At 31.6% G+C, this 26,004-nt stretch overlaps 1 protein-coding gene across 5 annotated transcripts in view; it reads right to left on the bottom strand.

Moving 5' to 3' along the window:
* LOC143064252 (semaphorin-5A-like) overlaps window positions 1-26,004 on the bottom strand; it is an 81,050-nt gene that overhangs the window by 3,910 nt on the left and 51,136 nt on the right. For 4 of the 5 annotated variants that reach the window (XM_076236939.1, XM_076236943.1, XM_076236944.1 and 1 more), the window contains exons 3-20: window positions 24,733-24,841; window positions 21,117-21,225; window positions 16,339-16,437; window positions 15,276-15,489; window positions 14,873-14,961; window positions 14,041-14,073; window positions 13,541-13,713; window positions 12,598-12,730; window positions 12,064-12,218; window positions 11,622-11,820; window positions 10,885-10,961; window positions 10,262-10,566; window positions 9,206-9,382; window positions 8,542-8,721; window positions 7,258-7,443; window positions 2,627-2,818; window positions 1,393-1,560; window positions 602-754 (exon numbers count right to left, since the gene is read on the bottom strand). In XM_076236939.1, the coding sequence (XP_076093054.1) occupies window positions 602-754; window positions 1,393-1,560; window positions 2,627-2,818; window positions 7,258-7,443; window positions 8,542-8,721; window positions 9,206-9,382; window positions 10,262-10,566; window positions 10,885-10,961; window positions 11,622-11,820; window positions 12,064-12,218; window positions 12,598-12,730; window positions 13,541-13,713; window positions 14,041-14,073; window positions 14,873-14,961; window positions 15,276-15,489; window positions 16,339-16,437; window positions 21,117-21,225; window positions 24,733-24,841 (2,751 nt within the window). The remainder of the gene's footprint in view (window positions 1-601; window positions 755-1,392; window positions 1,561-2,626; window positions 2,819-7,257; window positions 7,444-8,541; window positions 8,722-9,205; window positions 9,383-10,261; window positions 10,567-10,884; window positions 10,962-11,621; window positions 11,821-12,063; window positions 12,219-12,597; window positions 12,731-13,540; window positions 13,714-14,040; window positions 14,074-14,872; window positions 14,962-15,275; window positions 15,490-16,338; window positions 16,438-21,116; window positions 21,226-24,732; window positions 24,842-26,004) is intronic. The other variant, XM_076236945.1, reaches the window with a different exon arrangement.

The following is a 26,004-nucleotide window of genomic DNA, read 5'->3' as shown; positions in this document are numbered from 1 at the left end:
ATAAGGAGGTAAACAACTTCAGTCTTGTGATACAGTTATTGTAATGTATCATCTATAGCAAACCAAATGAAACATTTCCACAGAATCATATCCTCTTGGTCCAGATATTTAAAATTTTGACTGATCAATTATCCCATTGAATAAGTTTCTTTAGAAATTGTTCATTTGGTAAGCAATATAATGCACAATGAAAATTGACACATATGACAAAATTGACAAGAATGTGTTCTAAGTACACAGATGCCCCATCCACACTATCATTTTCTATGTTCAGTGAATTGTGAAAATTGGATACATTACAATCTCTAATTTGGCATTAAAATCATAAAGATTATACCAAAGGAAACATGTTTACTAAGTTTCAAGTTGATTGGACTTCAACTTCATCAAAAACAACCTCAACCAAAAACTTTAACCTAAAGCGGGACAGACGAACGACTGAATGAACAGACAGACGAACGGACACACAGACCAGAAAACATAATGCCCATAAATGGGGCCTAAAAATATATAACACTAAAATAGTTTACTATTGTAATAAATTTTTACTGATAAAACAACACATTTTCACATTTCCAGTTGTATCCAAAAGCATACTTACTGAATGGTATATATTCACAATTACTAGTCTCTATTCTATGACCTTGACATTCCTCATTTGAGGGATGGTCTATTTGACACTGTCTGTGTCGATATTGTAAATCTTCTACTCCACACACAGTCCATTCAGACCAATGATTCCAACCAGCTGATGCTATAAAGAACATCATATTGTCAACATTTGTTAGAACTACTCCTGGTAGGTTTGATTTCTATAACTAAGTAGTTTATATGGTAAAAAATAAAGAACTGAGACCGAACACAAATTTACATTGTTTGATTGATTGAAGGTTGGTGTTTAAAGTTGATGTTTTAAGCTCTTGGTTGTTCTTTGAACCAATCCTGTTTCATTAAAAGCATAGTGGTGCGTTGTTGTTTGAATTTTTGGATGTCATTTTGTTTTTTTGTCATATCTTGACCTGACATGTAGAACATGAATCCTTTATGGTTATACATTTTTGTATACAGTAAAAAAAAATGTATATAGTAATAGGAAGGACATTTGGAAATCTTTTCCTTCTCTATACTCTTTCCTTGAATTTAATTCATGAAAAGTTAGAGTATAATCTAAATCACACATGTACTGTGCATGCTTCTAAACTAATTATGATTTACTTTCTTTTTCAATATATAATATTTCATTTAAGATAACTTGTACTCTCAACTAAACAAACTCCATCATTTGTATGTGTATGTTTAACTGTAAGTACATACCATTACACATCGACTAATGAAACAAAATCAGGCAAATGAACTAATTCTGTATCTAAGTATTATATTGTATGTTCTTACCATTACAAAGGGGAGTTGTGCATGGCTTGTAATCAGTGTCCTGTCCTTTGCAAGGAAGAATAAATTTAGTTCCTTGAACAGAACTGTCACATCTTCTCACTCTAACATGACTTCCATGTCCACATGTAGCTGAACATACAGAATATTCTGACCAACATCCCCATACACCTTCAAAAATAAATACTGTGTGTACTCATAGGAGAAATGAATGATCAGTAAGTGAAACATATAACTAATTTTTGAAGTAGCAGAAAAAGGAGTCAGTTCGGTATGGGCCATATTTGGCCCCGATTTAGAAATTGAATGGTACAAGATAAAATATGTTATAAGTTGTCTTAAAGACATGTGAAAAAGTAAAATAGAACAATGTGTGTAAAAGCTTTATTCCAAAGGGTTGATTTCTACATTCAAAATAGGTCAAAATAAGAGATTTAAACAAATTTGACAAAATTTGCCGGATTTCAATCAAATTTAGGACAAGGAAACATACATGATAGAGCACAGGTGTCACCAAACTAAATATTCAAGTTACACATACAAAATGTCATTACAAACATTCTGTTCAAAGATCTTTTTTGTGGACGTATGCACTCTATGTTTCCTGTCTAATGATCAATGCAAAATTAACCATTTTCATTGATTTTTCCGGGAAAATAAAAATGGGTACTGTTTGTGACGTCATCAGTAAAAAGCAGGAATGTAAATTTTCAACAAAAAGCTCTTTTCCTATCTAGTCAATGTATTAACTATGATTCATTGTGATATTGGTCAATAAATCATAATTTTAAATTTGAGGTAAACAAGAGGGCCATTTTAGGGCCTTTATAAACATTGAAGAACATTTATGTTTGATACAACTCAGGATATAATAAATTGGTTGAATAGTTAAGGGACGACATCAAAAGATCGATGTAGGATAAAAAACTTAAATCAAATAGTTTGGGGTGAGAGGGTTAAAATTCTGCAAGTTTTGTTTATCTAAAATCGATTTTTACATATATCCCTATTGGTAAGTCAATTTTTCCCAAATCAAGTTAAGAGGGGGGTCAGTGAAAAAACTATATGAATTAAGTTTTTAATCCTATATAGAACTTTTGATGTCGTCCCTAAATAAGTAAAAGTCTGGTATCCTAAATTTTTCACTGGTTCTAAGAATATTATTCATAGATAGCTTAATTTGCCTCTTTGTATTTTTAGTAACAAAATGCTTTAAGATTGAAATTTGAGGGATTACCTTGGCAAGAATGTATGTTACACTGCCTAGCTTCTATGTCATGACCTGAACAGTCTTCTCCAAAACCCATTGGCTGAGGATTATCACATGATCTCTTCCTGTGTTGAGTTCCTCCTCCACAATCTTTAGAACAGTGTGACCATGGTTGCCAAGACGACCAGCCACCCACCTTTGTTAGGTTCCTTGCTATTTCTGATGGGACAAGAATGCATTATAAAAAAGTACAATATTCCAAGAACATTCCATAGGGCATTAGGTTGTTTATAGAGCCTGTAATTCAGTGGTTGTCTAAGGTTCATATCTGCCATATTAGATTTTTTTTTGTAAATTGACTTGTTATAAGGCTGTTAGTTAGAATTGTTTGCAATTTTTCGTGTAAGGTGTTTTTTATTCGACTACTCAGTAATGGGGATTTTCTCACTGTTGAAGGTTGTACAATGACATATAATTGCTTATGTCCATTTCATTTGGACTATGAAGGATATTTGTCTCATTGGCAATCATACCACATCTCCATATTTTTATATTTATATACAGCCACTAATATTAGAGTGTAGGACAGCATGATTGATATATCTGCAATTAATGCCTTTTTTTCAACAATTACACTTATTTCTTCATGATGTACTATTTAGTACTGTTTTAAGTATATTTGTTTTTGTTGTTGTCCAGGATACCACTGTCATAAAGTCAAGTACTTTACTGAACTGATGTTAAGTGTATATAATCTTCTATGATAAAAATTTAAAGGGGTGAGTTCAGTGTTCATCTAAAGGTGTCAGACCACCAATTTAAAATCCCCATCTATTCAACCATTATTTTAATTTCCACAGATTCTAAATATTTTACCTTAATTTTCACTTCATAGAAACCAGGTATATCCTGAATTGTATGTGTATTGACTTTCAACATGTCAATTTTTTCAACTAACGTTTAAAGTCTAACAATGAATCATGAGCGTATGGAAGGCCACTTATACTAAAAGTAACCCTTGATTTTCTGGTAATCTTTAAAAAAAGTCTTCTATGGAGCGCATTGATTCTCAACTTTTAATGTAATTCATAGACAAGTGAATTTTGGCTCAAAAGGGACTGAATACATTTTTCTTCCACCAAAATGTTCATTTCTGCTAATTTGATGGTTAGTTTAAGAATACAATGACACTTAAAGTAATATTTCTTGTTGGGGAAGGGCTCCTTTCACGTATTTTTCGAAATTAGAGAAGGTGAAAGACTTCAAAGTGAATTGCTGGTCTGACACCTTTAGACAAGCAGTATGTTCCTAAACCATTGTCAGTGTGTTGTCTTAGTAAATAAGTTGTATCTGTTTATTGTCCTTGAAGGAATCTGAAGATTCTGACACAATTTTTTTTGTCTTTATAAGACTGTATCATCTTGATAACTATTTAATATTTTCTGACAGTTTATCTTATTCAATTGATAAATCTAGTTGAAATAATTCCAACAGTATGGTAAGGCATGTATTAAATCATCAAGGTTAATAAGTCACATTTTTTATTGTTCTTGTTTGCATTAATATCATAAGACAAGGCTGTCATTTATAGTCTCTACAAAATCATCAAATATATGCAAATAAATATTACTAAATATACATACATGTCATACAATCATTACCAATTTTGTCTGAAATGAACTGTTACGGTGATTTGATTCTTAGAAAGGCTTTATATACAACATAGATCATAAGCTACATACACACAATTTGTAAAAAGTCTTTTTTAAAGTACATATATTTATATTATATATCCTTTATGAATTATTCTCATTCATTTCATCTGTACATTTTATATTTCTTCCTTGCATATAAATTCTTGTAATTTTTTTTTTAGTTACTTCCCCTTTTTGTTCCATTGCTTAACTTAAAGCATGTTTAAAGTCTTATCATCTTGAAAAACATATCATTTCCCCCTTTCCGTAATGTGGACCATGGATCAATCAATTACAAATTATTTATGACATAACAGTTTTTAACTTTAATTTTGTTTTTAACTATTTATTCCCTTGAACTGGGTCTTTTCCTAAAACAAAGGAGAAATAGAGCTTATCAAAACTCTACATTATTTGGAATTTTACTCTTGTTAAAAGATTTGCAGCACTTGAATGAATGGTCTTGATGGACCAGTCATTTGGATTATCTGACACTTTTAACATTTTTGGATTGAAAAATTGCAAAGTGATCCTCATATAGTCAAATTGGAAATGGAATTACATAATGAAATCATACCATTTTTCTTTTCTTTCCTAAACCCTGATTTTGTCACCTGTCTGTACCAACAATGTGTAAACTCTTTTAAAATCTATTACAATCAATAAGGGAGATTCACAATTGGAAAATCTTCAAATGAAAAGAAAAACCTTTGATTCTTTGAGTATAAGTAAAATTAGGTTCTTTTCTGCATTCCTTGAATTTCTAATAGAAAATTAAACACTACAAATGTACAAGGCACTATATATATATATAATTATATATAAATGTAAAAATAAAAAAAAAAAACAAATGCAAAAATATAAATAAATCTTATATTTACATCTGTACAATACTAGCACTGATTAAAATATTTGTAGAATATAAAAAAAAATTGCCATTTTCATCATTACTTAATCTATTAAGTGTTGGAATAATCGAATTTTCTGTTATGCAGATGTTATTATTAAACATCCCTATGAATTATTCAATGAGATAAGTAAACCTAATTTCTTGCCTGCTTTGTAGAAAGATAAAGAAGACATTTTTTACTTCTGAAACATACTTAAAACTAAAATATTCTAGTTGAGGACCTAAGACTAAGGATTCCTGCCTCAATATTTTCAAAGAAGACTAAAACTTAATATTAGAAAACTGATTGATAGTTTCTACTTTAAACCAGTCAAAATGTTCTTCAGAAGTGATGACACTATCAATGCAATTGCATTGAAAACTGCAAGTAACAAATACATATCGTATCTCTGGAATTCAATCAGGTCAGACAAAAACAATAATCTCTTATATAAAAATCACATTAGCTTTTATTTACATATTCCAAGCATGTATTTTGAATTTAATTTTTAAAATTTAATGTTACTGAATTCAAGAAACATTGCAGCATAGGTTAGTTTTTGTAACAATATTGAGTTTTTGTAAAGCTCTTTAAGATGGTTCGGTATTTTGGCTACAGAGGAGGATTTATAGGAAGGGCCCAGGGCCCCAATTCCGCCCCTTTTTGTTGGAAAAATTTGGTTGAATAAATAAGGGAATCACTGATGCATGACCGACACCCTCTCAGGCAGTCAGTGGCCCCCCTTTTATGACAATTTCTGGATCAGCCACTGGGCTATGAATTATTAGAGAGTCTTAAAGAAAGACAACGAGGATCTTTTATTTAGATTAATAGAATATGCAGGAAATGTTTTAGAAGAAACATATATATATATGATTACATTGTACTACATAAAGAAGAAATAACAAGAGATTGGCATAACAACATAACAGTATTTGGACTTGGATTCATGCTCAGTTCTGGAAGATTTGATTAAGCAGACGTTACAAGGAATAACTTCAGTGATGAAAATTGTCAATGAACATACACAGTTCCTTGATCTTAAACTTATGATTTATATGGAGGGAAATAACAATTTGGTAATTGATTCAATTCAATTAATTTAAACTGTGTAGATTTGTTAAGTACTAAAAACGATTCATAAAAATAAGAAACAAAATTACAAAGTTCACATTAAATAATCAGCACATTAATCCAGATATTTTATACTTATGTTGAGTTCACACGTAATTCGAATTCGATTCGCATTAACTTATTCGAATTAGTTTAATTCGTAATCGAAACGTTTTAAGTCCTAACATCAATTCTAATTCGAGATTGCAATTCATGTCAAATCCACTTTACTGTCCAAACGACGTTAACTTTAATTCATATTGACAAAAGTCAATTCGAATAAAAAAAGAAGAGTGTGTGAACGCGATTAGCGATTTTGATTGGCATTTTGATTCAAATTCAATCGAATTAAATATACGTGTGAATGAGGCATTAATTAAAACAACTTAATAGGTACATATAATTCAGTGAAAATATACTGGCTTTAAAAATATCAGGGACCAGCCCTTATAACTACTTATAGTATAGTACAAAATAAACAAAAACAAAAAGTAATACAGAAGTGGTGTTAATATACATCATGCTGTTGCTAAGGAAATGTTGCTATGGTAACAAGAATGAACCTGCATTCTGTGAGTCTATATTCTAAAGGTGGAAGAGCAAGAATCCACATTCCACATGTGCTGTTATATATTTTAGTATTCCACACATCCATGTTGACGAAGTCACATACTAATTGCTATGGTTACGATGACGGAATCACACAATGCAAATTTTCTGTATACAAAATGGCTGAACCACACAATGCTGTTTGCTATTATAATGATGAATACTCTTTGGCAGTGATTGTATTAGATGTTAAACTGGGACTATCTATGACGACACTTGGAACAAACTAAAAATATCCCTAACGTTCGACACTTGCAATAATCTCGGAAATATTGTCTCCTGTATTTGCACATACTTCTAACTGCTCGACTAAGTGGAGCATAAAATGGGTCTATAGTATTTCTAAGCTCACCTGCTTTGTGACACGTCCCATCATTTTTAAAACAAAACCTTGTATGTGTTTTCACATAGCTTGTTTTTATCATACTGACTTCAGGAACATTTGCTTTACACATATAACGGAATCTCTGTTCAAAATGTCCACTGGAAGTTGAATTTGTTTTAATCCAATTGGTCCATGGTGCATATTTTTCTAATTCTGAAAAGTACATAGAAAGCTAGTGTCATGCAGTGACTACAAACGTGTATTCTGTCATGAAATCATCATGCTCAGTGTCTCAAATGTGTTTAACTAATTACTTAGTGACCTATATTTGTAAAATTTTATATAATTTGGTCTCTGTTGGAGAGTTGTCTCTTTGCAATCATACCACATTTTCATATTTTTATAAGTTGTAATAACATTTTTGAAATTGTTTTTTTATTTGCTTCCTAATTTAGAATTATTAATGAATTATGTGATAACCTATACAAAATAGTTGTGACAGAGGTAAATCATTGGTAATTTTCATATCAGCATGCTAGGTTTGGTATTCATTTGGTTATAAAAATGTTCATAAAAATATTTTGAAGCATAAGTATGTGTCTGAAGAATTTCAAAAAATACCACTTGGCCCTAAATGTATATTCTATTAGTATCTAATATGAAAAATAGGCTGTAACCATGGTAACAACCAAATTGTATTGTATCATAAAAGTGATTAAGCTTCAAACGATTGAGTTGGAAAATATGTTTGATAAACATTTTCTGCCCTTTGTTCAGGTTGTCATCTCTTTGACACATTCACCATTTCCATTGTCAATTTTAACAATATGTTGGTGTGTTTAATTATAGGGCTATTTTTAATGCACCACAATGATGCATAAGCATCAAATATAATTCATGCTGACCAAAATATTTTGGAGCGAGAGAGAAATTCTTACAGCATTCTTACTTATCTCTGAAATCAATAGAAAATTTGATTACATGTACATTGTACTAAAATTTGTGTGTTCCATGCATTCTAGGAATATTCCATGAAATACTATAAAACATACTTGTTTATCATGACCATTTTTTGTGAACTTTGTGATTTCATGCATTATTCAAACATGACAAAAAAACATCAAACTGTGATACATCTATATACTTTATATTATAACTGTCTATCTATCTTACATATCAGACATTTGAAATAACTTTAAAATAAAGTTAAATAAATAATTCATTTTTTTTTTCAAAACAAAAAATAATTTGAAATTTACATTTGCAAGACAATTGACAAACATACAGAGAGAAATGCTGAAACATTTTTACCTGGACAATGAAGAGTATTGCACATCCTCCATTCTTGAGTATTTCCCTCACAAGGTCTTCCCTTGGGGGATGGTGGTGGTTGACTACAACGACGTATCCGTGTTTGTATTCCACCATTACAATCAGCGGTACAGTCACCCCATGGTGACCAAACTGTCCATCTACCATCCACAGGTGGTTCTAAAAAACAACACTCTATTAAATTTAAAGGGGCACTAGCTACAAGATATAGAAAAAAATAAAATAAGATCTTTATTGTCAATTAAGAACTTTATTGTCAATTAAGAACTTTATTGTCAATAATTGTAAAAACAAGAAAACATTGCTAATGAAATATTCATTTGCAAGTGAATAATTGGACCTCAATAAATCTGTATTCATGTGAACTTCAATTGAATCTCTTAGCTAGAGATGGGTTACACATGAACTAGGCTTGATCAGCTAGAAAAAAGGAAAATAAATGCATTATAAATTATTATTTTAGACTTTTTGTTTTATTAAAATGGATATATGTTTTAGAATGTTATAAGTCAAATGTGAAATTTGTCCAAAATTGAACTATTCGATGGGAAGCTTCATTATATTTTACGGAATTTCAACTGCTGCTTTAGGATTGGAGAATGTTGATAATGCTACCTTATTTCTATACAAGAGAGGATCTTACCTGGACAGCTAGGGTTACCTGGACAATAACCCTCATCTCTGTCAGACCCTATACAATCCCTACCCATATATCTAGGCGGAGGATTACTACAGTAACGATTCCGAGATCTTGTTCCGTTGTGCCCACAGGTAATAGAACACTTAGACCAAGCAGTCCAAGCTGTCCACTGGCCATGTGCTATAAAGGAAAGGATAAAACATAAAATAGATGGTTGATTTCTGCTGATGAGATCATCACCTACACCCACATAATAATTTGACTGAAAGTTTTTCTGTTACACATTTTTCACATTGCTCTCAGTAGCATTATTTCATTTGTGTTGATGTTATACTTATCTTTTTTAAATGGATAATAATCAGCATGCACACTCTTACAATCAAATATTCTTCTGTTTGCTTAGTGTTATTGTAGCAATTTTTTTATGCTTACAGGATCTACTGCTTGTTGATTATTTGTCTCGGAAACACGAAGCATCTTAGTCTTGTGTAAAACATTCTGTATGTGCCTGTCCCAAGTCAGGAGCCTGTAATTCAGTGGTTGTCGTTTGTTTATGTGTTAAATATTTGTTTTTTTTCGTTCATTTTTTTTACATAAATAAGGCTGTTAGTTTTCTCGTTTGAATTGTTTTACATTGTCTTATCGGGGCCTTTTATAGCTGACTATGCGGTATGGGCTTTGCTCATTGTTGAAGACCGTACGGTGACCTATAGTTGTTAATGTCTGTGTCATTTTGGTCTTTTGTGGATAGTTGTCTCATTGGCAATCATACCACATCTTCTTTTTTTTATATTCACTAGGCCATATTTTTTTGTAAAAATATCATTTCACAGAATATAACCTGTTTATTCAATTTTGTAATTCAAGCAACAATTATTTTAGGAAACATTTGTGATAATTTTCTGCCATGCTCAACAAAATTACAAAAAGTTTTTTTACAAATATATCAAGATGTTACTTTATGAACTGCTTTACAGCTTTTTCTTCTTAAAACAGTCAAAACATAAAAGTTTCTATCTGCTATTCATGTAAAGAAAAAATTTTCTATATGATGTGTACCTGTACAATTGGTGACCTCCACAGCTGATCCTACACAGGATTTTCCGCCAAAAGCAGGTTTAGGATTGTCACATGATCTTGTTCTACAAAGGCAATCCCCTGCTGAAGGATCTGGAACTGTCTGCTGGCATGTTTCCCAGGATGACCATTCTGACCACATCCCATCAATAGGATGTTCCACTATTGGACAGGATATGATGTCTTGCATCCAGTAATGTATGGAGGGGTCATTATCTGGAGCAGTTGTACATTTACTGGAAGCCTTGTTCCATCCACAGTATGGATCCATGGAATTTTTACACAGACTGGAATGTAAATAGTTTGAATAATCCAGTTTCTAGTTGATATTTTTATTCTGTAGCTTAGACTTTACATCTTATACTTCTTATACAAGGAATACTAACATTATGTACAATTTGTGTATGCCTTCATATATATATTCCCCTATGACAATCTTAGGATTAAGTCAAACACATTTTTTATAATGATTTTTTTCAGGACTATTATTAACAGCAGAGAAAATGTTTTGACTATTGCAAAACCATCACTCCTCTACAAAAAAAAAATGAAGAAAAGGTTGGTGTAGAAAATAAAAAAAAACTTTTTAATAGTATAATACTTACTCTTGATCAGTAAATCTGTCACATCTTTGAACTGGTATTTTTATGATTTTTCCAGTCACTGTAACATACACTGCACCCTGCATAATAAAAAAACTAAATTGTTAGTTCCAACTATCAATGCATTCTGGTAAAAATCATATTCCTTTCCAAACTGGTTTGTCAAAACTGTAATTCCAATTGCATGATTTTGATTTGAAAGTAATTTGTAATTGAGCATTTTTTAAATTATATGCTATTGAAAGTAATGACATGACTTTTTAATTACATTGTTTTTGTACTTTCAGTTATATTTGCTTGGAAGTTAAAACATTTATTGTTTCTTTAATGCACTCACACCTGTGAAATAAATATATTTTTTTAAATGTCAATTAAAAATGCATAACTGCATCAAGTAATGAATATTCTGTTAATGTACTGAAATCTATTCACTGGTAGTGGAGGTGTGGAGGTGCTGCTTATGGGTGATGCTGATTGTTGGACAAAGAATACACATACTACTGGTGCTCTTGAACCTGTAGTATTGTGCTGTACCTTATCTTCTGATATCCTCAGATTTTTGACAGGTTTGTGATCTCCATTAGGTAAAATCTTATGTTCTTCTATGAGAAAGGACGAGTTAAGCTGAGGTACCTACCTTATCTTCTGATATCCTCAGATTTTTGACAGGTTTGTGATCTCCATTAGGTAAAATCTTAAGTTCTTCTATGAGACAGGATGAGTTAAGCTGAGTAACCTACCTTATCTTCTGATATCCTCAGATTTTTGACAGGTTTGTGATCCCCATTAGGTACAATCTTATGTTCTTCTATGAGACAGGACGAGTTAAGCTGAGGTAAATATGCCATTTTCCTTATATAACCATCAACAGTTGCCAAGAAGATCACATGGTATTGTTGACCTTTGCCCTTGACACTGTCAACTACTAAATGTGTCCACCTACAAGAAAAAAACAAGAATTTGCTGATACATATATTGCATTTTTTTCATATTAAATTAAGAAAGAACATATAGCCAAGGGTTCTTTTTTCTAATATTCAATCTATGGAAAATGTATTTTACAGATTATTTTTCCAATTCAATTGATTTAGAAGTCCCTCCTTGTGTAAGAAACTTTACCCTTATATACCCAGAAAAGATATCTTAAGTCTATAGACTCCTGTTTGAAAATTTAAATCTCACCTTTCATTTTGACCAAACACAAGTGGGTCTAGAGTGTGAGGTTGTATGGCATCATCCATCAATTGGTATTTCTGTGCTTGCATTATCTGCAGTGAAGACTTGCGTAAACCACCATCATCCGATGATCTTTTATCTGTACCACTATCATCTGGACACTACAATTCACAAATAAACCCACATTATATATGTCATGTTTTGCCTCCTCAAGCAGATTAATACACCACCTTTGTGGATCTTCTATTTCATATTTTGATCACAATAAAAATTTTGGGTTCCTCATCACAATTTTTTTTTTACTTTACCTTTTATCTATTCATGCTAACTCTAATTGATATGAAACAAACCTCTACAGAAATACTTCATTTAATATTTAGTTGAAAATTTTGATTTTTCAGGTTTTGCCTTTCTAAATATGGGGAGGGAAAAGTGAGAAAATGTTCCTATAACATTGATTTATAATTGACAGAAACTTAACAAAATGGCTTTCATAATTCATACAAAATGGAGTTTTGTTCTAACTTTCCTGTTACCCACCGATAAAGGCTTTTCACTAGTGTCTTTCATCCAGGCAGATCTCACATTCTCCTGGTATTTGTAAGCCCCATTAAATACATTAGTGAATGATGTCATGTTGTAAATACACACTGCTGATCCTGCTATGCTATTTCTGTGAGAGAGAAAAAAGCAATGTTATATTATAACTGTTTGTGCACTTATAAAGCTAACAAGTTTAAAAACTGTTCTTCAAACTTTGATCACTTTATAATTTACCTATGGATGAATGCTAGAAGTATACTGTTGTTGTTCCATCATTGAGTCTTGTATATTTGGAATTGGAGTATTATAGTTTGAAACATGACTAAAACATTTTGTGTTTTCTGCATTGAAATTCTGTACTGTTTATACAAAATTGTGTCTACCTGAACAGCTTATTACATTGCTGTCTGAAATCTTATAATATGATAGGCATGAACTCATACCAGCGTTTTAAGGATTTTGTGAATCAGCTTTCAACAAGAGCGAGTATTCTTAGAATATTTTGTATATTATTGTTTTGTTTGTAATTTGATTTGTTATTTATTATACTTTTATTTTAAAGTTTTGGTGTTTAAAGTTATAAGCTCCTGTGTAGATTTTTATGTTACCATTTTTATTCATCTGATCAAGATTAAAATGGGGAGGGTTGAGTGCTAAAACCAAGTTTATCCCACCACATGTCCATGTACCTGTTCCAATTTAGTGGATGTCTCGTTATATTAATGTGTTTTTTCTCATTTTGTCGTCGATCCAAGAGCTTTGATAGAGTTTATTATTTTATTTCATTCTTTTGTAGATTGGACAATTTTTAATTTGACATATATTATAGACACCAGCCTTTTGTTGAAGACTATAGATGTCTAGATGTCTTTTTTATGATTTGTAAATTGGTATATAGGATAACTTAGAGTGTGATTATAAATAAAACATAAAAACTTACTCTGATGTAGTGAAAATTGCAAAGAAATATTTTTCAGTTCCAGATTCTAGGAAATATGTACTCTGTATTTGGTCAAAATAAAATGGATATTTCCCTGGTATAGAACAGTTCATTCTAGCCTTATTGAATGTGGTCCAATTGTCTTCAAATAATAAATCACCTCCTTTATCACTCTGGAAAATAATTTTTGAGATGTGCAGCAAAATAACAGGAGTGAATTATCAATTGTACAAAAATATTTAAATAGTTGGCGACTTAATCATTATAAATTACTGTTCTATGATGTCAATGTCAAAGATAAAAGTGGTCCTTGTATATTTAGCATAACGGTAATACCATTTGGTGCAGCAAAACTTTTTTTTGGATCAAAACTTAGTCTATTATTTACCTAGTAACCATACATTTGTATAAAAAAGATTGTTTAATTTTAAATAGGATTATTTTTTCAACAAGAAGAAAAAGATGGGTATAAAGATAGTGAAGACAAATAATGTTCTAACCTTACAAACTCTTGCCACACGGGAATAGATTCTCTGAAATAGAAGTATAAAATTGACATTTATGTTCATAGCAGCCATATTTTCCAGTTTTAGATCACCTTCAATACAGCTTGATAAAACATTGAAAAAGTATCAATTTTGGAACTGAAGAAAGGATGATTTCTATCTCCTTACATAGTGATAGTTACACCTTTCTTGAAGCCCTTCCAAAAAATATACAGATAAAGAAAAGCAAGCAAGTAGTTGTCTTTTGTTAATGTGGTTCATGAATGTTTCTCGTTTCTTGTTTCTTATATAGATTAGACTGTTGGTTTTCCCCGTTTTACACAAGTAATTTTTAGGCCCTTTATAGCTTGCTGTTCGGTGTGAGTCAATTCTCTGTGTTGAAAGCCGTACTTTGACCTATAATGTTTTACTTTCACAAATTGTGACTTGGATGGAGAGTTGTCTCATTTGCACTCATACCACATCTTTTTATATCTATTTATTAATATATTAATTCTCAATCTCCTCTACTAAAAGGTAACATGCAAGTTCTGTTATTTAGAGATTTTGATGATGATGGAATATTTGATACACAATATAGTCTCAACTTAAATTGATCTAAATTTTTTATCCAATTTAGAGCACTGCTGTCTATTGGATTGTTGGGAGACTGTGCATTCAGCTCTAGATGTCTATCGGTTTTAGATATTATTTTTTTTTGTATATACAATTTAGTAAGCAAGACCTCCTACTTTTGTAGACCATGTTGGAAGGAACCACCCAAGCAATCTACATTATGTTTTTATTTGTCATTGTGCAAGACTAAATCTTCGTATCCAATACATACCTTTCCACAATTGATATATTCAACAGCAACTTCCCTATAGAAAAAGTAAATGTGATCATCTACCTCGTAAGCTGAGACAAAATCTGGATCTGTGGAATAAACAAGAAACAGTTGACATATTCCAATATCTCGACTGCTGCAATACTCAAATACCATATTTATTTTTAAATATATTGAAAACTGCAAATTAAATTCAAAGTACCATTAATTTTTTAAGAATTTACGATGAAGTTAATTCAAGATACATATCATCATGATAAGATAAGTTATGGTTTTATATTAATTTCAGATTAATTTTAACAAAATAACACAAGTGTAAATTATCAACAAATTCTACTTTTACAGTTTCATATTTTTTTGCTCCCCTTGAATATGTTTACTAAACAACTGGTTCATTTCTTACCATTTAACCATTTAGAGTTATATTGTTTGGTCCTTAAAGGTCTGCTACCCATTGGTCTATAAATAGCTTTATCTCTTCCTTGTATATCTAACACTGTGCCACTATAGTACATTTTATCCTTTGTCAAGATTGCTGTTGAGTTATGGTCTGGTGTAAACGGACAATAGCCAACTGCATGGAATTCATCTTGCTCTATCACAGTCAAATTTTCTGCCTGAATACAAACATAATAATATTGTAATAGAATCTTTTCCAACAAAATAAATCATCTTTAAAGTGTTCATATATTGTACAACATATAAGAAATCTAACATCAGCAAGCTAGGAAAATCTCATGTGATTAGTAGATTTGCAGTATCAATCAAGACTTGTCACAAGTGGGAATCTTCTCAGGGTGTTTAGATTCCCAAGTCTAGCTCTCTTGTGTTACTTTCTTAACCATTATAAAGATAATTTTATGTACATTTAGAAGAAGAACCTTATCACATTCTAAAACTATGAATTAATATTTAGAAAACAACCAAATTTAAAAAAAAAAATAATGGGAAGAATATAATCAAAAGCAACCCTAAAATGTTTTTTTTTTAGTTTCTCTGGTTTTGCAAAAACCTGATTAATACAAGTAATAATTGCAAACTAATAAACTCAAATCAGGAGATTAAATAACAAATCATAAGTCTTTTATTGTCACCTTCCTGATCTATCATAAAAGGATATTTATTTCAGATGAAGTCAGATTTATACCTCAACAACAAACCAGAGTTATTTCCCTTCCACTATAAGATCCTAACCATTTTGTCTTTCAAATTAATCCTATATGCTGAAAATTATTCATACATATTTTAAAGTAATTTAATTCATTTTATTCTGGTATAGTACATTTTATTTTGGTATAGTAAATGATATGAGGACAGTCAACAACCCCATAAAGAGGGAAATGAAAAAAATATGAGGTGAACTAATTTGTAACAGAAGAGTGGCAGTTCCTACTCCACTAGTGAAACCTGTCCTGTTTCTGCTATTTAAATCTTTTTAAATATAAGGGCATGTTTAATATACTTACACTTCTCCAGATACATTTAGGTTTAAATGCATAGGTTCCACATGTAAACAAGGAGTCTCCATGAACAAAAACAACTCTTATAAAGTTATGGCAAGTTTCCTGTAACAGAAAATACATTGTAAACAAACATTAAAAATTCAGCCTCACAGAGATCCTATTTCAGATTATAACTTTTCATTTAATCTTTTTGATAACTGACACAATCCTCATTTCGGAACAATAGAGGTAGTATTGATAAGATCTACATTGCTTATCTCAAAAACTTCTATATATAAAAAACAATGTACTTAAACTTGTTGTGATGTCTAAGGATTAAACTATACAGTGTAAGTTATTTTCAATTTAAAAATTGCAGCCCTGTTTCTTGTGATCTGGAGAATCAGTAATGAGATAAGTCAAGTATTCTGTATTTTACTTACTTATACAAAGTACTGTGTATTATAGAGTGACTACTTTTATACTGGTTTAAACATTTTATATGCAGAACAGATAAATTTTTTTATAATTGTTAAGCACTTTTTCTATCAAATTCACAAAACAATAGATTTTCTATAAAATTCACAAAACAATAGATCTGAAACAGATCTATTGTTTTGTGAATTTGATAGAAAAAGTGCTTAACAATTTTAAAAAATTTGAAATAATCATCACATTTAGTCGATAATAGTTTTTACTGTTTTGGTTCAGATTTAAACAGTAATATGGAAATAATATGGAAACAAATTTAGTTTCAATACAGATATACAATAAGACATGTTGGTTTTATGGTGTTTTTAAGAAAATTATGTTTACCACACAACTACCGTGGATTCATTTATTTTTGTGGATTATGGAAAACTTGTATGTTTGTGGATATTTAATTTTGTGGTTTTGCCAAGGTCTGCATCCAAGTCTATAGAAAATCTGATTTTCGTTGAACTTTTAAATTCGTGGTAAACCTGTACCCACGAAATCAACGAAAATTTGTATCCAAAGAATAATAATAAATTCACAGTACTTTTATTACTACTTTTTAGAAGTGCATCAGTAAAACAGAAAAGGTAATTGTGGAGAGGAAGTTGTTGGCTTGAAAAAGAAGTTCTAATCAACATGTGAACTTTAAGTCTATCAATGTAATCAATTTTGTAAAAGTATAGCTTGGTTTACTGAAAAAAATAAACAAAAAATGATAAACAAAAAAAATATTCACAGTTTATAACTCAATGATATATAACAATCTGTTCTACCTATGATTTGTATCATTATTCCTCATGATAAACTACCTCTGTTTTGTGCTGTCTTGTAAAAATTTTAAAATGATTTAAACAAAATTCTTTCAATTGATAGGTTACTGGACAAGGTTGTGAAGATATCATACAGATATCTCTTTACACAGTATGAAAAACCATAATTTATCCCATAACACAACTTATGGATTATAATGATCACAAAACTATCATGTGCTTGCCAAAAGTTTTAAAATTGATCACTGTTCTGACAAACTCGAAATAAACTTTTCACCTTTTAATACCAGTTGAACAAGGGCCATGGCTAAAACTGATTAGCAAAGAAAATATTTTAAGAAAAAAAGATTTGTTCAGGACTATTAAAAATGTCATTATCATGTAGTCCTAGGATGTTACTGTGACAATATTATTGCAAATGTCAATGTGAATAGTATATGAAAGGATTATAAGATACCATTATCTTATTAAGACAAATATACTTCCTAACTTCAAAGCTCTTCAAGAAGGCAACCCAAAGATGATCTGAGAATGTCCTTCAATCCAACAACTTCCTGAAACTTTTTGACCTTGAAATCTACAGGTAGTTGTTTAACATATATATATCAACTAGAACATACCCGTATATCGCGGGTCCGTGACTGAATTAAAGTATATAACTATGCGCAAGCCTTATTTTAGTATTGATAAAGTCATGCTGATTATAAGATACACAGTTTTCTTTGCTTTCAAATCTTTCTGTTTGAACCCGTCGAACTGGAACTTATCAATTATTGATAATATTAATTATTTGGAAAACAAAAGGTCCTGGAATGGAGTATTTTTTAATTAAGAAATAATTCTTTCATGTCATGCTCTATGCTCATTTTAACATGGGTAGGCATTATATTTGTTAATATCTTAATACCGAGCGTTAGCGAGGTATTAAATGTTTACAAATATAATGCCTACCCTTGTTAAAATGAGCATAGAGCATGGCATGATAGAATTATTTCGATTCTAATAGGAATATTTTGAACTCTTGTACCTCGAAGTGGACCTATAGTTGACGCTCGAAATGTTGCCATTTTGATATGATGAACCAAAAACGTTATGGAAAATCAACAGTTTATCAATAAAAAAGAACAGAAACATTTAAACTTACTTTTAAAATGTTTTTATTTAATTTCCTAGCGAGCAACAACAACAACAATGTCCATTTTGATCTCTGGCGTTATTCAAAATTCAGTTGCAATTTCAATTGTGACGTCAATCACGTGCAGTCCATGTTCTATTCAAATTAGAACATGGCTTTGTATCCAAAGCTAAAGAAGAACGTCATATTAGAATCAAAAGCATTGTCCTATATTAGTTAATGAATGGCTTTTATTTATTTTGAATTCATTGAACCATAAAATTAATTTTTGACTCTTCACATTGAATAATCCGCGAAGCGGATTATGTTAAATGTGAACAGTCAAAAAATAATTTTATGGTTCAATAAATTCAAAATAAATTATTGCCATTCATTATAAATAAATTTCTATCAAAAATAATGCTCAAAGATATATATTAATACCAATAACAACGTACACAGATGTTTGCGTATGAATACACAACGTTAGAGTGGGCGTGTCTCCATAAAAATTGATAACATTGAAAATAAAGCCAATTCTTTTAGTCAATCAGAAGACAGTTAATACACCAAATTTATTTATTTATAAATATTGAATTCTTTGATTCGCTGTTACGTCATGCCCGCTAACAAATTGAAAACTGTACCTATACGCCTTATTTTAGTCCAGATTTTTAGTATTCGTATTGTTATCTTAGAAAGTCTAACTGATTGAAATACAACAATAAGTTACAATTTGACAATTAAGAAGTGTCAACCCTGTGATTATGACCCGTGTAATACTATATAGCATATTAATCCTGAATACACCGTTTGGTGGTGCGCCTGTCCGATGCGGAACGTACAGATAAGGTAATCCGTAACAGGTGAATATACTATTGGTATCGGTATCGGACTCGACCCGGAACTTCTTGATTATTGGCAATATTAATTACGTGGAAAACAAAAGGGCCTGGAGTGGTGTAATTTTTAATCTACACCTTTGTACTATATTAGTTCTATATAAAGTTGAATTTTTTTATTCGTCGTTTTTACGTGATGACGGCTGACAAATTGGACCTCGTAATTTTAGTATTATAGATACATAAATACCTTTCAAATTTCTAAATGCTTAAGTCACAACGTTAGGCTCTCTAGATAGGATTATTAGTATCAAAAGGAAATAATTGAATCTCTATGACAATGTCTTTTTTTTATCCAATAATACTGGGTCAACCATATAGATGTTGCAATTCATATTCAGAGCATGGTAAGATTGGTTGACTGTTGGTATTTTAACACTATACTTGAGCACCACTTTTTGGGCTATTTCTTGGCAGCCAGGTTTTATTGGTGGAGGAAGCCATATTTAAATAGGTTAAGTACTGTTGCTGAAAAATGCTTTTATTCCTGACCAAGTTCTGAAAGAATCTGTCCTACAACAAGATCAATTCCTATCTTCTAAAGAACCAATATTTTTGTGATATACTATCTGAAGCAGGATCAAACGAAACCACACTGCCTGTGAACTTTTTATCAATTACCCTCTTTCTAGAACATATAGGTTAATTGAGTTTTGAGAAATGTTTTTGAAATGTCTTGTGGTTTGAATTAATTACTGATTTCAACATTTAGATCATACAAAGTTAATACCTATGTCAGTACTGTAAGTAATATAATGTTCTAGAAGTTTCCCAGACAAACCACAATATAGCAGTTGTGTGACATTTCTCATAGGATGCCGTTCATGTCAATGTACTCAAATATTTCAAATTGTTAACTTTCATCCAGATGCATACAACTTGACAATACTTGACACTAACTGCAGGAACCACTATGTGCTGCAGTCTAAAGCATGGCTGTTACGTCACTAAATAAAATCATAACCTGCTTTTAAGAAAAACAAGAGCTTACACGCTGAAATGTCTGATTGAATTTATATTGAAAGTCTAAAAACACCTGCCCAACAGACATGTACACCAGCATGCAATTGTTCCATGCTAACTGACCTAACAGTAAAAATTTCTAAACAATGACCAATGAACCATAAAAATGAGGTCATGGTCAGATGAAGCTTACTAGAAGGACATGTACACTTTACAATCATTTCATACAGTTGACCTATTACTTATTATACATGTATCTGAGAAACAGACCAATCCACAAAAAACTACCATAAAAATGAGTAAAGATTGAAACCTGCCAGACAGACATACTGGTCTGTTTCTCAGAACTATAAATAATAGATCTATTATGTTTTATATATTATTCTAAAAAGTTAGTGGGTACTTTTGGGCAATATGTGTGGATGCACAATACCAACCAAAAATTTATTTCATTACTTTGTTGGTAGGATATAATAATTCAAGGGACATAACTGGTAAACATGGATGTATATCTGATCTTACTATAGAATATGCAGGATCAGGGTACAGGTATTTTTATTTTTAGTTATTCCATACCTCTGTCTGTCCTTTAAACAAACACAATTGTGTATTTTCTGCATTTGACTTCCATTCTGTTTTCTCCAAGGTCTCAAGGTCATCTAGGTCAAGTCGTAACAAGATATCTCTGAAATGAAATATCCTTATATTTCAGTTAAAGTACCACAAATTTTTGTTATGAAAAAAGTTGAATGCAAGTGGTATAGTCACAGTTTTCTTGCATGAAAGGTGTTTTCTATATTTTTTGGATTTTTATTATGACAGGCTATTATTCAATAAGTTTTGGACAAATTATTGGGTATTAACATAATGGGTATCTTCTAAAAGAAGTGGCACTTTTTTATATTCCAATAACTGCACTCTTGTATACAAATCATAACTGGAAGTTGACATCTGTCTGTGCTATTGTTTGGATTCTTTCCAGATATGTATTCATAACTTTCATTGGGGTCCTCAGTGCTCTTAAATTTTGTACTTTATTTGGTCTTTTTAAACTCTTGAATCGATAGCCACTGATGAGTCTTTCATAGACAAAATGCATGTTGGGTGTATAGATTTTTCTTGTTCCAACGATTTACAGAAAAGAGCGACGATTTACAGAAAAGAACTGAAAAGGACTGAAAAGAGGATACATATATATTTATATATACGAGTTTTTTATAGTGTGAACAATTCTGCGTAATTATTAGAATTAATGCATAATTCAATTATGGACTTAATAGGCGAATTATAAAGATTTATGGAGAGCATTAATAGGAAGAGGACCTTATACGCTTGTGAGCACACACGAACATTTAAGATTGCCAGGCATGTTTGGGCAAACAAAACTTTAATGGAAAGGTACAAATATTTTGTCAGGTTCCGCCTATACCGTAATAAGACCAAATTGGTTAAGTCAACAGATAGCAGATGGTCAATGAAGCTAGGTCGAAAGGAGAGAAGAAAGGTCAGATGAAAAGGAAACTAGCTAATAGGACAACTACGGTAAAACAGCAACGCGTGCAGTAAATTAATTTCAAAAAACAAACTGTGTGCAATTCAATGTAATTATATGTGTATATATATTTCTCAGCACTAACTACTTATACTTCTTGTTTTTCTTTTAGAGATAAAATATACATTCAGGTATTGCAGAGCAAATTAATTCGTTCATAGTGTGTTAATTTACGTTTTTTGATTGAGCCAAGCCTTCCAATTGATATTTTATAGTGTGTTTTTCTATGTTGTGATGTTATACTATTGTTTCAGGAAACTAGAGGCTCTCAAGAGCCTGTATCGCTCACCTGATTCTACTTGGGTTTTTGAAATCATATGAAAAAATATAAAATTTGGCTAAAAGTGACAACACAACCTCATTGATAAGGAAAGGAACATGTTTAATTTCATTCAAAAGTCCCCCACTGGCGGCCATCTTGGATGGCGGATCGGCTACAAAGTAACAACACTTGGTCAGCACCTCATAAGGAACATTCATGCCATGTTTGGTTTTATTCCATTCAGTGGTTCTCTAAAAGAAGTCATTTGTATGCATTTCCCATAGGGTCCTATGTTAAACTAAGTCCCCTGCTGGCGGCCATCTTGGATGATGGATCTGCTACAAAGTAACAACACTTGGTCAGCACCTCATAAGGAACATTCATGCAATGTTTAGTTTTATTCCATTCAGTGGTTCTCTAAAAGAAGTCATTTGTATGCATTTCCAATAGGGTCCTATGTTAAACTAAGTCCCTGCTGGCGGCCATCTTGGATGATGGATCGGCTACAAAGTAACAACACTTGGTCAGCACCACATTAGGAACATTCATGCCATGTTTGATTTCATTCCATTCAGTGGTTCTCTAAAAGAAGTCATTTGTATGCATTTCCCATAGGGTCCTATGTTAAACTAAGTCCCCCGCTGGCGGCCATCTTGGATGATGGATTGGCTACAAAGTAACAACACTTGGTCAGCACTCCATAAGGAACATTCATGCTATGTTTGGTTTCATTCCATTTAGTGGTTCTCTAGAAGAAGTCATTTGTATGCATTTCCCATAGGGTCCTATGTTAAACTAAGTCCCCCGCTGGCGGCCTCTTGGATTATGGATCGGCTACAAAGTAACAACACTTGGTCAGCACTCCATAAGGAACATTCATGCTATGTTTGGTTTCATTCCATTTAGTGGTTCTCTAGAAGAAGTCATTTGTATGAATTTCCCATAGGGTCCTATGTTAAACTAAGTCCCCCGCTGGCGGCCATCTTGGATGATGGATCGGCTACAAAGTAACAACACTTGGTCAGCACCCCATAAGGAACATTCATGCTATGTTTGGTTTTATTCCATTCAATGGTTCTCTAAAAGAAGTCATTTGTATGCATTTCCCATAGGGTCCTATGTTAAACTAAGTTCCCGGCTGGTGGCCATCTTGGATGATGGATCGGCAACAAAGTAACAACACTTGGTCAGCACCTCATAAGGAACATTCATGCCATGTTTGGTTTCATTCAATTCAGTGGTTCTCTAAAAGAAGTCATTTGTATGCATTTCCCATAGGGTCCTATGTTAAACTAAGTCCCCCGCTGGCGGCCATCTTGGATGATGGATCGGCTACAAAGTAACAACACTTGGTCAGCACCTCATAAGGAACATTCATGCCATGTTTGGTTCCATTCCATTCAGTGGTTCTCTAGAAGAAGTTCAAAATGCAAATTGTTAACGACGACGACGACGGACGACGATGGACGACGGACGCCAAGTGGTGAGAAAAGCTCACTTGGCCCTTCGGGCCAGGTGAGCTAAAAAGGGAGAAGGTTTGGTACCATTAAAACGTTTAATCCCGCTGCAAATATTGCACCTGTCCTAAGTCAGGAATCTGATATACAGTAGTTGTCGTTTGTTTATGTAATTTATACATGTTTCTCGTTTCTCGTTTTTTATATAGATTAGACTGTTGGTTTTCCCGTTTGAATGGTTTTACACTAGTAAATTTGGGGCCCTTATAGCTTATTGTTCCGTGTGAGTCAAGGCTCCGTGTTGAAGGCCGTACATTGACCTATAATGGTTTACTTTTATAAATTGTTATTTGAATGGAGAGTTGTCTCATTGGCACTCACACAACAACTCCCTATATCTAATAAAGCTGGAGCACATGAGTCAATGTCAACACTAATATTAATTGAATTATTTGAATTATAGTATATTGCTATTATTATGTAGCGTGTTTCCATGCAGTATTTTAAAAAAAAAATATTTATAACTCATGTTACATATCTATTGTCTGTGTATTGAATATGCTATTGTTTATGATATTATTGTTTGTATGCTATATGCCCTACTAGGAGCCCTCATTTGGTGAATACAAATTTTCATTTCTATAAGATAGGCATCCAATCCTACCTTTAATTTTTCAAATGTAAGTTAAAATTAGTCCTGTCACATAGGTTTTCAATGATATGCAATTTGCTAATTGCCTTCCATTACAAAAAAAAATCGATTTCCTTTTCAGTTCTTTTAGGTCCTTTACGGTTCTTTTCTGTAAGTCGTTGAACCTGATTTTTCTTTCTTAGTCTATAGGATGAGTTTATTTCCAAAGTGGAATGCAAATTCCATTCTTTTAGGAAGATCGTTACACATTGTGGAAGAACAAATTTTACCTTGATCCAACAATGAGCTGGTTTCTGGGTAGATCTACTGTCAGCTGTACAAATCCTGTAAGATCTTCATGTTGGAATGTCTTAAATGTATCATTGTCTTTGAGTAAATCTGAAATAAAGACAAGATTATGAATGTTACTGAGGAAGGTAAATCTAGAGAATCTCTTCAGACACCCAAAATATATATGTGTATTTCATTAACAGACTTTTATAATGTACAAACAAAATATGCATCTTGTTGACGTATAATGAAATGAAATTAAAATATTAACCTCGCTGAAAAGAACTTTTCCCATGAATGAGAAAGATAAGTTGTGATAATAATTCAGAAATATGTAATATTATACATGCATATACAATATGCAGCAAATATAAATGTTGTTTGTCTTTAATTTAGACCTTGCAAAAAAATTGAATATGTGGAATTTCCATTAATTTTCACAGTAAATGTGCTCTTAGAGAAGCTGGTAAAACTATTAGTTCCCTGTGTTGTGGTTATACCATGTAATTAAGTCTATGCTATCTACTGAGCCTTCTAATTTAACTCTTAAGATATTGTATAATACCTTACATTATAAAAGAAGTGTAAATACAAGGTGGGTCTTCAATGAAGGAATTTCATTATATAAATATCTCTCTCTGAGAATCCAATTTTGACATCAAATACTAACTGAGACATGATCAAAATATTACTGGAAATGCATTAGTCAACAGTCAATTTAAGTTTGTTTTCAACACCTTTTCTCCTTTTTTCATTTAGAGAAAAAATATTTGATCTACATTTATCTTGAGCTTCTAAAATGCAGACACATGAAGCATACAAAAGACTTCATTTATTGTCTATTCCAAGCCACAGAACTGAGGATCATTACAATCAGTGCTTTCATACTAGATAAATGTGAGACAGACAACAATCCATACATGTTCTTCTTCAGTACATAAAATATAATTCTTAAAGAAAAAAAATCCAAAAACTTCTTGTACATTGTGTTAAACATAACTGTTTGATGTATTTTACCTGACAAAATCCTTACATACAGATTTATTTGAACAAGAACAAAATCATTAGTTGTACCTTAAAAAAATATATCACAAAACGACAAATACCTCATATATTTTGAGCATTCTGATACAGTAACCTAATATATGCCCATCTTTAATCAGTAACCCAATATATGCCCATCTTTAATCAGTAACCCAATATATGCCTATCTTTAATCAAACTTACAGTTAGTAACTTACTAATATTAGGAAAAGCTAGTTCAGTTAATT

This window comes from Mytilus galloprovincialis, chromosome 2, assembly GCF_965363235.1.
Source record: "Mytilus galloprovincialis chromosome 2, xbMytGall1.hap1.1, whole genome shotgun sequence".
Classification (NCBI taxonomy): Eukaryota; Metazoa; Mollusca; class Bivalvia; order Mytilida; family Mytilidae; genus Mytilus; species Mytilus galloprovincialis.
This window is presented reverse-complemented; position numbering and strand designations above follow the sequence as displayed.